This window comes from Anoplophora glabripennis, unplaced genomic scaffold (assembly GCF_000390285.2).
Source record: "Anoplophora glabripennis isolate ALB-LARVAE unplaced genomic scaffold, Agla_2.0 scaffold376, whole genome shotgun sequence".
In the NCBI taxonomy this organism is placed as follows: domain Eukaryota; kingdom Metazoa; phylum Arthropoda; class Insecta; order Coleoptera; family Cerambycidae; genus Anoplophora; species Anoplophora glabripennis.
This window is the reverse complement of record NW_019416547.1, coordinates 290,299-308,900: the sequence shown is the minus strand read 5'-3', so window position 1 is coordinate 308,900 and position 18,602 is coordinate 290,299. Positions and strand designations below refer to the sequence as shown.

The 18,602-nt window shown below is 33.1% G+C and overlaps 1 protein-coding gene across 1 annotated transcript in view; it reads left to right on the top strand.

Moving 5' to 3' along the window:
* LOC108910494 (probable G-protein coupled receptor No18) overlaps window positions 1–18,252 on the top strand; it is a 92,872-nt gene extending 74,620 nt beyond the window's left edge. Inside the window, exons 2-6 of the mRNA XM_018715102.2 lie at window positions 3,510–3,789; window positions 4,701–4,929; window positions 10,782–10,968; window positions 14,686–14,801; window positions 17,490–18,252. Coding sequence (XP_018570618.1) covers window positions 3,522–3,789; window positions 4,701–4,929; window positions 10,782–10,968; window positions 14,686–14,801; window positions 17,490–18,027 — 1,338 coding nt within the window. The 5' untranslated portion in view covers window positions 3,510–3,521 and the 3' untranslated portion in view covers window positions 18,028–18,252. The remainder of the gene's footprint in view (window positions 1–3,509; window positions 3,790–4,700; window positions 4,930–10,781; window positions 10,969–14,685; window positions 14,802–17,489) is intronic.
* The last annotated feature ends 350 nt before the right edge of the window (window positions 18,253–18,602 follow it).

Genomic DNA, 18,602 nt, shown 5'->3' with positions numbered 1-18,602 from the left:
AAATATTTCAAAAAAATTATTTATTTATTTAAATACTTTTCTACACAGAAATATAATTTCTTACTTTAAAAATAGGCAGCATTTTTACTCTTAATTTTATGATCTACATAGATTTTATAGAAGCATGTTTTGTATAGTACAGGGTGAGTCAGTTTTTTGTGGTAGGATTTTAACAGTTGATAGAGATTCATTTTTTAATAAGAAAAGTTCATATAAACGTAGGTCTTAGAACGCTTCGTTTGTGAGATATAGGGAGATATTAAAAAATGATTCTCTATCAACTGTTAAAATCCTACTACAAAAAACTGACTCACCCTGCATATTAATGTATCGTTTGTTTACTACAAAATTGAATAGTTTTGTTTATAAGAATATATTTGGATATAAATATTTCTCAGTAATAAAAAATATTTTGTTTAAAACTCGCACGAGTACAACAGCTAGGATCGTTAGTAAGTTTAACCAACCAAACATTGGTCGATTTGGGACTTATTGATGGTCCTCCATCGTTATGTCATTAGAACGATCCAGCTGCTTTAGTGTCATTACTCACAAGGAGATGTGTATCACAGAGTGTAAGTGGCTCCATCTATCGTGCTACTTCCCACCTACGCCATTCTGTGACCTGCTACAATTTTCTTTCAAGAAAACATAAGTTTGATTATAATATGCTACATTTATCTTGGATAATTCCTACATTTATACTAAATTTTAAAAATATATATGTTTTAAGGAACTGGTAATTGTGAAACAAATGTGTTTGCAGTTTATGATGAACTGTAAGATATATTGTAGTTAAAGTCCGAGATAATATCATTTCAAAACTATAAAAGATTTGAATTAAATTATATATATTTACAAATAATATAATGTAAATTCTAAGAAAAATTATAGATTACAGCAAATATTTCATATAGTTTGGGGAAAGTATATATATTTGAATAGAATAAAATAACATTTATGGCAAATAATTCCATTTAAAACTATCTGCTCATTTGATCCAAATACTTTTATTTAGTGTACAAATGCACTTAAATAAATAAGGGGGCATGTTCATTTTAATATTAATATGACTTCATCAGTTATCAGCGAACTTACTGAACTGAAAACAAACCTACATAACTTTAATAACTAGTTAGTTTGAATTGAACTAGACTTATTTACTTTGTATGTTGTTTTCCTGCGGAAAGAAAAAAAATATTTGCAACAGAGAGCGCAGGTTCAGTGCTTACAAATTACTGAATTTTGTTTTATTAATACTTTAAAAATAATACACCATTTTCACATGCTTAGTTCTAAGTTCCTCAAGGTAGTGTTCTAGAGCCTCTCCTCCTTTCCATTTATACTACTGATTTTTGTAGTTATCTCCGTTATTGTTAGCCTTATCAGTATGCTGATGACATTCAATTATATTTTTCTATTAGTCCTTCTTACATCTCTTCAGATATGGCCCCGATCAACGTTGATCTAAACCGAGGTATCTGTGGCTCATAATCTTACTTTAAATGAATCTAAAACTCAATGATTAATTTTTGGAAATAAAAGGAATGTCATTGAATGGACATTATATTGTTCCAACTGATAACTGCAAAAATCTTGGGTTATGGTTAGACAATTCTCTTAGATTTGCTAAGCATGTCAACTATCTTAAAAATTTTTTGGCAAGCTGAAAATCCTTTACATGTATAATGATGTTAGTACTGAAATTAAATTAAAAATTTTTGATTCGCTGATGGCCCTGTATTGGCCTGCTTTGATCATATTTCTCCTAGTTTTAAAAATTCGAACTGGTTTAATCTCAGTGCTAGATTTCGGATTCAGTTGTCCTGTTTGACTTTTAAGTTATTGTTATATCATAAACCTGAATATTTAACCTCAAAGCTCATTATGAATTTTGATGTGCATCATTTGCCCATACGTAACCGTTGTAATTTTTGTGTTCCAAAGCATAAGACTGCTCTGTTTCACCGGTCATTTTCTTACAATTCTATAAAAAATTATAATACTTTGCCTAACGATGTCAGGTCCCGCAAGTCTATTTACAGTTTTATGAAAGTCTTAAAATCTTTATCAGTTAATTATTGTATTAGTCAGGTACAACTATCGTTACCTCATTAGAACTGTCACATTATATTACCATTGTTTTGGCTTTTATATTTTATGTAACATATACTTTCAAACAAATGACATTCTTTTCTCTTTCTCCCAATGAAGTTCTTGCTGCCGCAGATATTGCAGACTCTGGAAGATAAAATAAGCAAAGAATAACCTACTAACTTATATCACCCAAGGAAATGTTGAAAACAGTTAATACCATCAATGAAGTATGAGCTTTGTCTAGAACAGAATGATGGAACAGCATTTATAATAGTTTTTCCCAAAAATTTTAAAGATTATTTAGTAAATTTAACAGCGGAAAAGCATACACACACACTGGTTCCATAGCAATCGACTTTATTGATTGTAAATGATCAGTAAATAAACCAAAGTATTGTGCAAATTGTCAAAGCAAATGTATGACATGTGTATATTGTTTTAATCAGAAAAATGTGTGGATTTCACAAAAATTACAAATATACAGGGTGTACCATAAAAAAATTGGTTTATATTTCAAAAACGCAACATTCATTTGTTTTTTAGGAACTTCTCTAATGTCGCATTTTGTCCTAGACGAAAAGGTAAAAATTCTAGCGGGTGTAGAATGTTACATGGATGACATTGTACAGGGTGGTTGATTTTCGATAGTTTTATAGGTTACAGCCAAAACGGTGATAGATACAGAAAATCTGATATCGATGTCCCGTCCTCTTTTTTTGAGTTTACTTCGCTGGTACAAAAGGTCTTGGCTAACTTGATTAGTTTTAGATATACTGGCTTTTTTTGAAAAATGGCCCATTTACATTAACCTCTCTATCTTCGTTGTCATTCAATTTAGAAGAAAAAAGTGTGCACATTATTTGTTCTATTTTTCTATACATTTCTATATATTTTTTACATTTATCTTCATTTAGGCAAATAAAAAGTATCTATTATTATATATGGCTGAAAAGGTAAAAAAAATGCTATTCAACGGGATGGCCAAATACAGGGTGTTCTATTTAAAAAAACCTATGTTTATGTAATATCAGAAAAACTGTGCGATTTGTAAAAAATCTGAGTACGCCACTGGCTTCCTAATAAAAAATAGAACAAATAGTGTACACACTTTTTTCTTCTAAATTGAATGACAACGGAGATAGAGAGGTTAACGTAAATGGGCCATTTTTCAAAAAAAAAAACCTGTATATCTAAAACTAATCAAGTTAGCCAAGATCTTTTGGTACCAGCGAATTAAACTCAAAAAAAGAGGACGGGACATCGATATCAGATTTTTTGTATCTATCACCGTTTTGGCTGTACCCTATAAAACTATCGAAAATCAACCACCCTGTACAATCTGCATACAGAAGAGAAAACACATATCCATCCATACTGATTTCGCATTCATTAAATCACTGCTTTATTTCCAGAAATGACACGGAATGTCAAACGACACAATCACAAGCACCTCAGTCTCGATCAACCACTCCACCACAGAGGACAGCAAGCACATCCAGCACGTCGCCTTGGCGGTTTTGTTAAGCGTCGTCATCGTCATCGTGATCATAGGCAACACCCTGGTGATACTGGCCGTGCTCACCACCAGGAGGTTGAGGACCGTCACCAACTGCTTCGTCATGTCGCTGGCGGTAGCTGATTGGTTGGTGGGCATCAGCGTCATGCCTCCAGCTGTGGCCTATACCCTCATAGGTAAGTAAATTGGATATGTATTCAAGTAGTTCAGATTTGTCTTGGATCCAAAATGTAACTTAAAGAACGTGATCGGGATTGTCTAATGAAAAATTTGACGGCTAAATTCTAATTCTTCATCTAGTGATATTCATATTGTTTACATTTAATTAGTAACGATGTACAGAATGAAAGAAATCAGAGCGACTGTAAAGCTTTAATACAAAAATTACCTTAGAAAGGTAAAATAGTTTTTAATAAATCTAAAAATGTATAGACTTTTTTAAAAATAATGTATAGTACATATTTTAAAATAGCTCCTACGAAGTACCACCTATGCTGATTTTGATGTTTTAATGAATTATTAAAGTTTCTAGTCTCTTGGTATTGGGTTATTATTAATCAAATGCTAGTACCACAGTACAGTCATTTCCATTTTCCCTTTAACATTTAAATAATCGCTTTTATTCTAAGTTGTTTGAGTTTTGAATGAGTTGGTATTCAAAACTCTGTACAGGCATCTCAGGTATATGTGGAGCGTTATCCAAATAGGATACATTCCAGATTCTGAAGATTTGTTTATGTCCTTCTGCGATTCCATAACAAAAAGCTTAAAGAAAATCATGTAAGTCATACTATTGAAGATCTCAACCAAATCGTATGGTACAAATACTAACACCAAACAAATTTCTAGTGAAGTTAATGCATCCCGGTAAACTTTAGAAAATTCTATATGAAAACCAACTATTTCCATATCACATTAATCGTGTTAGCCACTATAGCCACTATAATCTGACAACTTATTCAATAAGTAATAATAATAATTGGGTCCTCAAAATTCCTCTGTGTTCGATTAATTCTGTCATTAGATCAAAATTTCTACTAGCTGAATGGTTAATGTTGAAAAAAATTGAATATTCATTCTGTTCCAGGTGCTTGGAGGTTGGGAAAGATATTATGCGACATATGGGTGTCCCTGGACATTCTCCTATGTACTGCGTCCATACTGAGTTTATGTGCCATAAGTGTAGATAGATATTTAGCTGTGACCCAACCGTTGAGGTACTCAAGAAATAGAAGGTCCAAGAGGCTAGCCTTCACCATGATCCTGGTAGTGTGGATGAGTTCGGCATTGATCACTTGCCCTCCCATGTTTGGATGGTAAGCAAAATAATAATAATAATGATAACATATATTATTATTTTAAAAAATATACATATTGTCAATAAAAAATATAAAACATACTCTCATATAAATGTCACAAATATAGGGTGTTAACTGTGACCAAAAATGAAACCTCTGTTCTTTGGTGAATTCTATGGGGAGTCTTTCGTATAAAATTTTTATCTGGGACACTTCGGACAGGGTATTGGACTTGAAATTTTTTTTTTAATTTTTTAAAATAATTTAAAAACTAGTAAGTGCAATAATATGTAATTGAGCACATATATTTATGTAAACATTGTCCAAAATATGAGGCTTTGTACGCAACACCTAGTGCAACAGCTAGGTCCGAAACCGGCCTGTGCCTGGTGGGTTAAACTGCCCTCGGAGTAGTTGTTTCTCGCAACACTGACAATCAAAATATGAGGCCTTTTTCTAAAATTTAGATGATCCAGTGACAGAGGTACAGGGTATCGGTGGCATATTTTTCTAAATAATAGTACGCCACTGCTTTACGATAACTATCATGATATTTTCGGATTCATCTTTCAATTTTCTACAAATTACTACACTTTTATGTTTTTCAAAAAAAAACTTAATTTTCTAGTAAAACTTAAAAAACAAACTGAAAACACCGGACCTCAACCCACTGGATTTTTTTTTGTGGGGTTAATTGTATTAAAAATAGTAAAGATTAGATTAGTAAATCTAATACTCCTTTTATCATGAAAAGTGGTATATGGTCAAAGCCAGAAGAGCTTTTGTTTTTAAGTTTTTTGATAAATAGTTCATTTTGTACATGGTATACTATATTAACGAAATACTTTAATAGATTTATAAAAGTGATGTAGTTATATATTTTTTTCAAAAAATGGATAGCAAAAATACAGGAAGAGATTTTCCCCATATTTTCAGATTATTCTGATAATCTGAAAATATGGGAAAATATAAAATATATACAAGTAAAACGAACAAGAATTCGTTGATTCACCGTTTGAAGTTTACAAAGATGAAGTCGTAGATAATAATATAAATGTTATCATACATGCCATGGCAATAAATAAACTATGAAACTGTTACCTTTGACGATCAACAATTTAGAATTATTAATTTAGTATTGAGAACAGAAATATTTTTAAAAGCATAGACTTGAAAGACGGTACCAAGTATTTTCAGTTGTTTTAAATTCAATAATTCCAGTGTAACATTTTGGTGTGAGATATGTGAAGGATTACAAAAATCCAGCATCTTCTGATGCAAATATTTTTTTCGAAATTGACAGATAATAAAATATTTCTATAACAATTGAGCTAAATATACATTTATATAATTATAACTAAGCATATTTAGTACTTAATATGTATACACAACTACAGCCCATAAAAAAATATATTAATTGCAATATCCAATATGAAATTAATTTAGTGGAATTTGTCCCGATAATAATAAAGTAACCGGCTCTTTACTATCATCAATATAGTAATTATTCTTCCTCATAATAATATTGTTGTGATAGCATAACTAAACTCCTTTTTTTATGAGGCAATTAGTTATTTTAATATCGGTTACAGCGAATATACAGCGTGTTATCGGATGAGTGAAATGATTCTTGTAGGTGACAAAAAAGTTGATGTTGGAAAACGACCTTATGGTTTTTACTTTTGCTTGTTTGTGAAATAAAATTTGCCATTCGTATTCGTAGAAATTTCTTTCCTCCGAGATTGATAAACTGAGTTTAGTTAGTATGGATGAACAATCGAAGCTATCTTTCACAATTTTATGAAGACAAATTTGGGAAAACATTTGCTTTTAACGCTGATTGTGTGAGGAAATAAAAAATATGTAATGACTACACTGAGGCTATCCATGATACAAAGACTAGGGCGTAAGACGACACGTGGAGAGTGAAAGTGAAGTAATTCCCTAATAAAGCTAAACAGATTATGGTAAGGTAGCTAATAAATAAAAAATGATATTAACATCGATTAACTGGATTTCTATTTATGGGGATATATTAAAAGTGGGCTTACTGTTAATACCAGAAATGAATTGTGGCAAAGAATAGTGACAGCAGCGAATGATATTAGGCATATCACCACCATAACGTAGTCGATCAAGCATGCGGTGGCAAACATTTCTCGGCCAGACTTCCTATTCTGGTCAAGGTTCGATCCCTGGCGTCGGCACTGGCAATGTCGATGGATAAAGAGTGTTTGTCTGCGTTTTTTTTTGCTTTGGATTTGGGGGTTGTCTCATTTCTGTGGTGTGTTTTATGTTTATGTTTATTTTGAACATTATTTCCTCTAAAACAAGGATACCTTTCTTAAAGCAAATCGAATGCTGTTTTAAAATAACTAATCATTTTCCAAAAGTATCGATCCTTTAAAAAAAATCTGAAGGAAACAATGTAGTGGTAAGAGCGCTCAGAACGCCCTGTATATTTATAGCAAAAAAACAGGCAAATATTCGTGTTTATAACACAACACAAACTCTATTGTGTGTTAAAATTTCAGTTAGATTCGTCAACCCATTTTTTAGTTATTATTGATGTTGAAAAAATCAGGGTTTTCTGCCTTACAAAATTGATACCTCTCACTTTAACTCGTCCTAATTTTTTTCTTAATTGATAAAAAAATTCCAAATTTTTAATGACGGTAATTCGAACTATTGTCTTTAGTACTGTGAAGGTCATTTGTCTCAAAAGCTCTTCTTTTTTTTCTTTTTAAGCAAAACAGAAGGGAGTGCTATCTCAGTAAATATTGCATTCCTTAAAAAAAAAACAAACATAGGTAGTAAATAACTGTAAATAACAATCTGAAAAAATGTGTTAAAATAATACAGTTATAAATATAATATTCTTAAAAACAGTATCGGAATGGTCAATTACGTTTGGCCTTTATAACTATATTAGTTTAACAATTTTTTTCAGATTGTTATTTACAATTATTTATTACTTGACTCAGTTTTTTATTTCTTTAAAGAACGCAATATTTACGGAGATAGCACTCCCTTCTGTTTTGCTTAAAAATAAAAAAAGAAGAGCTTTTGAGACAAATTACCTCCACAGTACTAAAGACAATAGTTCGACCTATCGTCAGTAAAAACTTGGAACTTTTTTATCAATTAACAAAAAAATTACGACGAGTTAAAGTGACAGGTATCAATTTTTTAGGCAGAAAACCGTGATTTTTTCAACATTTTCATTAATAACTAAAAAATGGGATAACGAAACTAACTGAAATTTTAACACACAATAGAATAATAGTGAGGGTATATATGGTCCAAATTTCAACGTTTTCTTAATATTGGTTTCCAAACTCAGGGGTCTATTTCATTTATTTCGATAGTAGTCAATGTTTTTACAATTGAGTACCACTTTATACTTTTTTACTGCAATGAAAGTGATATTTTTTGTGGAATCATACGAAAATACACGAAATGGAGGACCATTGTAATGTACCTAATACCTACCTAATTTTTTACAAAGCATTTTTTTCTGTGCACCCTCTATTATTTGCTGCACATTATAAAACTGCCACCATTAATCAACCCCTCGAAGTCATAAGGGTAGGGGTCGAATGCGTATTTAACGTCGATATTAGCGTCAACCCCAACGTCAATTGTAAACTGATGAACTGGCAGTTTTGAAGCCGCTGTCGCCCCTGCCCTCTATCAATTTCACCTGATGGACCAAAGGTCGTAGTCCAATTCCATCGAAATCCATTTAATCAACGAGTTCGACTAGGCTCAGGTTGAAATGACAAATCGGGTGGTAATATAATGTCAACTTTTATAGGAAATGTGCAAAATTGTATATAATGGCGAATGCGCCAGGTCTTACTAGTCTCCGCTGTTAAAAAATACGAAACAAGTTAAAGTTATTAAAAAAAACTCTTACGTAATGGTTCTGTGGTATGTCAAGTTTAGACTGAAACCAAAGGTGGCTCGATAAAGACATAAAGATAAATTTATTGACCATAAAAAAGCAGTTCCTGATATCAAATTGGAATTTACGCTCATGATTATACTTTTATTTACTAACTAATACGATTTTTACGATCATTAGTTGTGATAAATGCGAATAACACGGTAAGGTGATTCCATAATTATTTTAGGGTCTATTTTTAGTTCCCAAAAGCCATTATTGGGACCTGGTAAAAAATATTTTCGAAAGTTACCCAATGGAAAGAATTATTTAAAAACTTGTATTCTTATACACTACAATTCTGTAGACTTGGGAAATATATTAATTTCCTTTTTTGCTAAAGATGCACAGAATTGTGTAATAACTTTTGATTTTCTACGAATATTTTATATACCTAGTAGCTTTTGCTGTCACATTATTGTTACAAATTTTAAAAAACTTATCTACTCCCAGTATAGTAAATAGAGTATTAATAGGTACATTGTTTTTAAGGAGGTAAGTTAATTTTGACGTAGAAATGGAAGTTGCTGTGGACAACGGGAGGTAATTGAGGTAACTTACCTCCCTAGGGAAAAAAGCGATTTCTAGTTTATTTTATTAATTATTATGAATGAATATTTATAGTAATTGTACAGTTATTACATTTGGTAACATTTATAAAATCTGGATAATTATTCCCCTCGCGTTTACTAATTGTCACATTTTTCTCAAAATGATTTGACCGCTCCATTTCAGTCACCGGAAAATCAATATTATCTGACTGATCCATTAAATCCATTGATTTCAGTCACCGGAAGCTCAATATTATCTGTCTGATCCATTAAAACAGCATGATGACGTACTACAAAAACCTGGAGTTGAAGTGTCATTGTAAAGAATCCTGTTAGCTATTCCATTTTTGTTACTTAAACTGTCAGCAACATAACTTTCTGCAATTGTGACTGATTTCCACCCACAATGTCTCTTGATTGCTAATACATCAACTCCTGTATTAGCCAGTAACGTTGCCTATGTTCTTCGGAATGAATGGCCTGTATATGTTTCAGGATGTTCTAGTTTCAAAAACTGACACTAAAAAGTATATGCCACAGATAATTCCACTTATAAATTTTATTAAAACAATGATTACATTAATTAATGTTGGAAAAAGGAACAAACATAACATAAGTATAGAAAATAAAACTTCGTAAATTTTCACGTAAGCGTTGTAAAACGCCGCTCACTGTTTCGCCTTGAGGCAAGAATTCAAAATGCACAATTCCATTAAAGTCGAAAAACACAGTGGGTAGGTATCACTTTGACAAAAAAAAACAAGTGGAATTATATACTACCACCCGTTCCTCTAATAAATATGTGCCAGAGGTAACAATAACGATACAAACTACTGCGAACTGAAATTTAAATATGTATCTACCAATCTCATTAGGTATTAAATTATTGTGTTATTTGAACATAAAATTACGCTGTTCTTGGTAGGTTTATTTACCTCAATATCAAATTAATGTATACCTGCCAAGTTTAGTAGATATTAAATTAGGGTGGAGTTAAATAAATATAAAATCGAGTTGATTCTTCTTCCGAAGTTCTTGAGAAACTTTACAAAGTTAAAACTAGCTTTATTACTTATATACTGAAATTTGAAGCGAATCTTGTAAAGTTTCTCAAAGGCTTATTACTACTACGTTTGCTACGAGCTGCCGGCGCGGCGTTCAGAAATTTAACTGCGGGCGAATTCCAGAGGAACAGGGGTATATGTCACGTAGTAAATTTTTTATTACCTGTGTTCTCCCGCAGATAAAAATTGGATATACCTAGTTCCTTGGAATTCATCAAATTAAAATGAATATTGTTGAAACTTTAAAAAATTGTCAACTTCGTTTTTTAAGTAACTTGCACCATTGCATTGATTGTCATTTTTTTTTAGGTACGAGCATGGACGTCACACGGGCGATACCTGCAGGTACAACAGGAACACGGGCTACGTCATCTTCTCCGCTATGGGATCCTTTTTCATACCCATGGCAGTGATGCTCTACGTGTACGTCAAGATATCTTGCGTTGTGGCGCAGAGACATGACCAGCTAGCGCACATTGACACAGCGCACCCTCGAGTAAGTATCTGATCGCTTTGGTTTTGCTTTTATTGGTTGGTACCCTCGATAAATTTCAAAATCCAATCCGTTTTGACTTCAATTGGATGTGATAGTCACGTGGTTACAACGGATCAGTTATCACGCATGCATGTGGATCCTGGCTAACACGTGATGAAACAAAAGCAAGTCAACGTCATCAACTGTTTATTGTGACATACGCTTCATGCATATGAATATTAAAACTCTTTACCCTTTAACGGTTGCATATACAGGGTGGCCAAATGAAAACGAAACAGAGCCATTTTCAGGAACTGCGTCAAGATTGTCGAAAAACACTCAGACCCGTCGATTTTACAGGTAGATTAAAGGGGGACATTCTTTGCTGGTATTTTTGACTCCGCCACTTTCATCCCCAAGCATCACTCCAAAATATTTAAATGGCATTGGGAGTTGAGTAATATTTCTTTTGAAAACTCTTACAATTCTCTTTACAACACACTTTAAATTTTATAATTCCGCCCAATACTTTGAAAAAAATTTAAATTATGTTTAGTTGCTTACTTACTACTTACCTAGTTGATTAAATGTTCAAACTGATGACCGTCCTCTTCTATACAAGAATAATATTTTGTTCGAAACGTTCGCGCACATTCCGAAGCATTTCCGGAGTGATTCGATGGCATTCGTCGACGATTCTTTGACGCAAATCTTCCAGCGACGCTGGCTGTGTTTTATAGATTTTACTTTTTAGGTATTCCCATAAAAATAAATCAAGGGACGATAAATCCGGTGATCGTGGAGGCCACTCAATGTTGCCTCTTCTCTAGAAAACGTTGTTCCAAATACTGACGGACAATTAACGCATAATGCGGAGGAGCACCGTCTTGCTGAAAAATCAAATGATCTTCATCGTACTCTGGAACATTTTCAATAATATCAGTCAAGGCAGGGTCAATAGCGTCTTCCAGTAATTGCAAATACATTTGGCAAATCAAATTACCAGGTAGAAAAAAAGGACCCACCAGTCGATCACCGGAAAGTCCAGCCCATAAAATATTTGAAAAAATTATTAATGGCAGAATTTTGAAATTTGTAAACAGTTGTAATTTATTATCAGTTAGCCAGCATGGTTTTCGTCCAAACCATTCAACTAATACTGCAGTATATTCACTCCTTTCTGATGTTTACAAACAACTTGATGAGGGTAAAATTGTGGTTTCGCTCTTTTTTGATCTAACAAGGGCTTTTGATTGCGTTGGGGAAGGTTTTTTAAGACAAAAATTAAATAGTTTAGGGATTAAGCAGCCGCTAGATAAATGGATTAGTTCATTCCTATCTGACAGGTCAATCAGCGTTAAGCTGACTGGTACGCAGTCACAGCAACATAAATTGAGTATTGGAGTTCCGCAGGGAAGTGTGATTGCTCCACTGCTGTTTTTGCTTTTCGTGAATGATCTGAAACAACATATGACCGATAACATAACACTGGTGATGTTTGCCGATGATACCACCATTAGTTTAGTAGGCAATCATTTTAGTGATTTACAAATTCAGGCAAATATAGTTCTCCAACAATTTTACACCTGGTGCGAACGAAACAGGCTTATAATTAATGCAACTAAAACTAAATATATAGTTTTTCATTTACGAAAATGCAAGCAAAAAATTAATTTAACTCTGAACAACATAGTGCTGGAGAATGTCACTAATACCAAATTTTTGGGCTTGCATGTAGATGAGAATCTCTCATGGTCGGTACATGTGGACTCCATTGCCAGTAAACTGAAGTCAGCTTATTTTGCAATAAGGAACCTGAAATACATTGTGAGCAGTCAATATCTGCTAAATGTTTATTATGCTTTAGCATTCTCGCACATTAAATATTTAATTATATACTGGGGGTGCTCTACGCATGCACATCGAATATTTATCCTACAGAAGAGAATTATCAGATTGATTTTCTCCTTAAACCCGTTAGATTCTTGCAAAGCAATATTTAAAGATAAAAAGATACTCACTCTTTATTCAATACTTGTTTGCGAGTCCGCTATTTTTGTGAAGCTAAACCCCGACAAGTTTCCTCTGCGAAATAGTTTGCATGTTTACGGTACAAGAAATGCAAGTCATATCATCATTCAAAACTATAATTTAAGTACCTTCAGGAGGGGTCCGCTTTTTTTGTGTGCCAATATTTATAACTCTCTACCTGTAAATATTAGAAATATTTGTATTTTATCGAAATTCAAATACGAGCTGCGTAAGTTTTTGTGTGCTCATACTTTTTACTCCGTACAAGAATTTTATTCCTGTGTTTCACATAGATATGCCTAACAAAATTATTTTAACGTATGTGTGATATATCCATTTGTGTAATTTTATATTTAGATTAAGATAATTTAGATGTAACAATTTTGTCAAATATTGTAACTCTGTATTTCTGTAGTTTCCTTTACACTAGTTGTATTGACGCATCATGTCCTGTATGGGTTCTATGAATAAAGATTATAAAATAATAAATAACATACATTTAATTTTTCCGGTTGTTGTGTATGCACCTCGTGGAAAACTCTTGGGTTTGAATCGGACCAATAGCGGCGATTGTGACGATTTACCGTCCCGTTCAAGAAAAAACTGCATTCATCAGAAAAACAGATGTTAAAAACGAACTGTGGATCGGTCCCTGCTCGCTCACTCATTATTTCGCAAAATTGCAAACGGCATGAAATTCCTGGACTAAATGTATTTTCTATGGATGGAATTTATTCTTCTTCAAAATGGTTTGAATGCTAGTTCGATTGATCCCAGACACAGATGCCAGCTGCCTGGGATCAATCTATAGGTTTTTCAATTTCTCGTTTTTTATTGGCTATGTTCCCTGTCTTGAAATTTTTTTACTAACTCTAGAACATACTTCCTCCTGACATGTCGATCTCGATGTTGTTCATTAAATAGCTGAGCTGTTCTATTCGCACATTTATTGTTCATAAAGTAAAGCGAAACGATATCTACCCTTTCCGCAATGGAATAAACCATAGTGTTTAATTTTCAAAATCACAATTAAATAAACTACCAACCAACGCTTCCAAATAATACTAGAAAATAATTTGGAATCTACTAATTTTACGTTTATTGTGTGTGTATAGCATTCATTTGTTTTTTACAATTGTGTTTTTTTTACGAAAGTGATAACAAATCGCCAAAAATCAATGTAACGCAAGAAACACTAAATTTATACCATTGGCGTACTTAACTCGAATGACTGACATTTTTACCGTTACTAATTGTTTGTACATAAGTTTCAAAATTCTTAATATGTATTGGGCGGAATTATAAAATTTTAAAGAAAGAGAATTATAAAAGCTTTCAAACGAAATATTGTTCAATCCCCAATGCCATTTAAATATTTTGGGGTGATGATTACCCTTGCTTGGGGGTGATAGTGGCGGAGTCAAAAATATCAGCAAAGAATGCCCCCCTTAATCTAAAATCGACGGGTCTGAGCGTTTTTCTATAACCTTGACGCAGTTCCTGAAAATAGCTCTGGTTCCTTTTCATTTGGCCACTCTGTATATTAAATATGTCTTATTTCAAATTAAACTCAAACCATAAAAGTAACATTGCTGTTCTATTTTGCATTCCAACATTATGGCGTCCATGTAGTGACGTCATAACATCTGTGAAATATATATTGTATTTGAGACGTAGTCTTTTGATTGAATGACCGTTTCATTTCAGAAAAGTACAAAACTAATCTTAAATCCCAAAGAAGAATCCGACATGGACAGAGTGTCCTCAGAATGCGACGAGCCCAACCTGAGATGTTCCAGGTACTTTCGACATATAAATGCATGGTAAATAACGATTTTATTAAGCTACTTAACTACCTCAAGACACATAGTATGGCTGGTGTTTAATAATAATTCATATTTTTTAGTATTTTTACACCACACTACGTGTCTAAGGCTCTATATCTATAAAAAATACATATAAGTATACCAATTTCTAATCAAGTCCACAATATTCTTATCTCGATTATTTTAAAGTTACAAGGTTAAATTATTAAGTAAGAACCTATCAGTTTTCTCGCTTTTTACACATTGTTGTCCCGAACTTCAACAACTGATGCTGAGTTTATAATAAGGTTTTAGTCCTAACTTAGCCTTAACCTCTACCCTAAGAAATGAAAGCTATCGATTTCAATTTGCACGCTTATAAAAATCCTAACCTAATCTTGGGCCTAAGGAGGTCGTGGGACTTAGTTTAACTGCTTTCTTAGGACTAAGATTAATACCATGACAAATACGCATGCGCAAGCGTCTATCTTTGGATGGTCAATTCTTAAAATTGGGTTAAGTCAAATTTTTATAAATTAATAGGCCCTATACACTATCAAACAATTTGCGCAAACTTCCATATGTGTGCTTATTGTTTTTAGGGGGTGAAAACTACCCCTTCTTGCAAAAAACGTCAAAACCATAGATTTAAGTGTTATGTCAATAGAATAAGCATTCTCTTGTGTTTTGAATAATAATTTTTGATTTGTAGCAACATTTCAATCCTTAAAATCCACGCTTTATGAGGAAAAAAACAAAAATTAGTTTTCTCGTCTGAAATGTTTTGACGGAGCAATAATAAAGAATTGAATATTTTTTACTGTTTATGAAATAATACATGATTTATTGCAACGTGTCAACCTTTAAAAACCACCCTTATTGCAGAAAATAAAGCAAACAATTTTTTTCACATCTTCATAGCATTTATGAAGACGAATGAATGAAGACGATGAATGAAAGACTCATCACTGTTTATAATATTAGGTACTGATGATTCATTGCAACATTTCAACCCATAAAAATAAGCCTTAATGAAGAATTGAAGAACTTTTACCTGCTTCAAAACACTCAACGATACATTACTAAATTCAACGAGATTACTTAAAACTCGAAACTTAAATTATGTAATTAGTGAAAGGAAAAATAAAATTATTTGTGTATTATACAATTATACTTTATTATCAAAAATTTACATATCATTTAAAGAGCACTGTCGACTTCCTCTGTTTGGTCCGTTATTGGAGGACAATTTTGGCAATTGTCCCCAGAACATCTTCCGCATGTCGCATTACAATAGAGTCCAACTTTGCGGCAACTGCAAGTCGCACGCATCCTTTTTTGCAATTGCAAAATATCATTTTTAAAAGTTCTTCGGGTGCAGGCTGGTTGAATATTTTGATTGGCTGGAGAGAATTTTCGGATCGTGTACACACGATCCGACAATTTTCACTGAATAATACAATTCGTTTTTTCACGATAACTTTTTTAATATTTAATATACTTCATCGCTCCAAAAAGCAATTTGCAGGGAATTGCAAGAACTACAAATCAACCTTTATAGGTGAAGGGTCTTGAACTCTTCTTTTTCGAGATTTTTAGGTTCTAAGGGTTCAAAGAAGGTGGTCCTTACAGGCAAATGCAAACTAAAAAACGTAATATCTCGGTTAATTTTTGCTCTACAGAAAAATTGAAAGAGAGCAAAAATATTATAGAAAAAGACCTTTCATTTTGAACTCTTGCATTTTTCACATATCTTGTTTTGGTTTTTCAGTTATTTCAAACTTGCAGAGCCTATTATTAGTACTTAAATAAAGTCCACTGTACATGGATTACGTTTAGTTTCTATTTTTATGGTTCAGCCATAGATTTTATTGTTGATTTTTTCTCCGAAAATATGAGATGACCATTTTATTTTCATCATAACTCCGCGAGTTTTTGAGCTACCAATTTTTTTCAAAAAGCATTTTAAAGGTCTTTCCAAGCATTTTAAAAAAGGTTATATTCATTTTCTTCGAAAAATTAGTTATTTCGTCATTATTTTACGGTAAAATAATCGATTTAAATTTCCGAAAAATAAACAATCATCTTTAGAGAGTGATAACTCGGTTATTATTACATCTACGGTAATCAACAAAAATGAATCGATTCGTTATTTCAAAAGCTTTATTTTTGCTGTATATGCTGTATATAAACATTTTCAATCGCAAATAACTCGGAAAATATTCATTTTTGGAAAAAACGTTATAGAGCATTTTTGCTTAGAATTCATCCTTCTATTGCTTTTTGTGATTAAAATGGGTGCCTTCATTGTAAATTCAAATTTTCTACTTCCTGTTAAAATTTCACGTCAATCGGTGCATGTGTCAAGAATTCGGACCTAAAAACAGTGATATACTGAGCTAATTTTAGGAAGAGAAACAATACAATAATTTTAAAAGCGAGTACGCCCCCTTGAGCTTTGCGCCACTGGCAGCGGCCCCCGCGGCCTTTCTCTAGCTACGACACTGCACTACATAAGTAAATAATAAATAGATTTGGAAGCAGTTTTCAAAATAATATTGATGCACTTTTACATTATCGAATTATTTTTTTCTTTCCGTCCTTAAATTATAATCATTTCCAGTTTATGTATTGCAAAAATACAGCATTTTCATAAAACACCCGCATCTTGAGTAGTTATAATCAGATCGACCATTTTCTTTTCAGCAACCACTCTCCTGAAGCGCTGAACCACAACAACCACAACGACCAGCCGAAAAAACCAGCCGTGACCCAGTCGCGGTCCCTCCGCTCCAACATGAACTACTCCTTCAACCACAACCACACCCACGAACCCCTCACCCCATCCAGAACGGCCAGCTTATACAGGGCGTCTCTCCCGCTGAGAACAAGGCCCGAGTCGCTCAACTTGGACGCGTCCATGCTGAACTTCGAGCCCGCTTCCAGAGTGTCTTCCTTCAGGAGGGAGACGAAAACCGCGCAGACCCTCAGCATAGTGATGGGAGGCTTCATAGCCTGCTGGCTTCCGTTTTTCATATTCTACCTTCTCACGCCGTTCATCAAGAATAACGAGGTCAACGTGCTGATCATGCAGTACTTCACGTGGCTGGGGTGGATCAATTCTGCCATCAACCCCTTCATCTACGCGTTTTACAGCCCGGACTTCCGAATAGCTTTCTGGCGGCTGACCGTGAAACACTTTTCTAAAAATCGGCGGGCCGATTTCGCTTCGCAGCACAAATAAGTCGGGTCAGAATCTAACTTATTCATAATTTATTTTTTCTATTGTAATGTTTACTGTTCTAGTCATTGCGTAAACTGGTGAAGAAACAGACTGCATTAGACTTAATTTTTGACCAGTTTATTGTTGTTTTGTATGTAACTTGGTTTAGTTTTTAGGATAAGACTCGGCCATTTCGCCTTCTGTTAAATTATGCAAAAATATGAGTATTTCACAACACTACTATAATCATGGCATCAATAAACGTTGATACTTTTTATAATTTAACTTTTTTCAGTGTATTTTTCCTTTTTAGTTTAAAAAAATATGTTTTATTAAGTTTTTCTGCAAAATCTGATTGAAATTTAATATAAAACTGAATTGAGAAATGTTTGAAGTAGGAAAAAGTATAGGATAAATAATATTCTGAAATAAAGATACAGAATGATCCGTTCTTAGTTTGCTTAGTTAAACACTAGATGCGTAGATGGCACTGTCCATTAAAAATTGCTAAATCTTAGCGTCACCAATATTAATTATTCGTTTACATTTACGCTCGAGATAATGCATTCGCTGATTGGTTGAATCTTCTGAAAAAT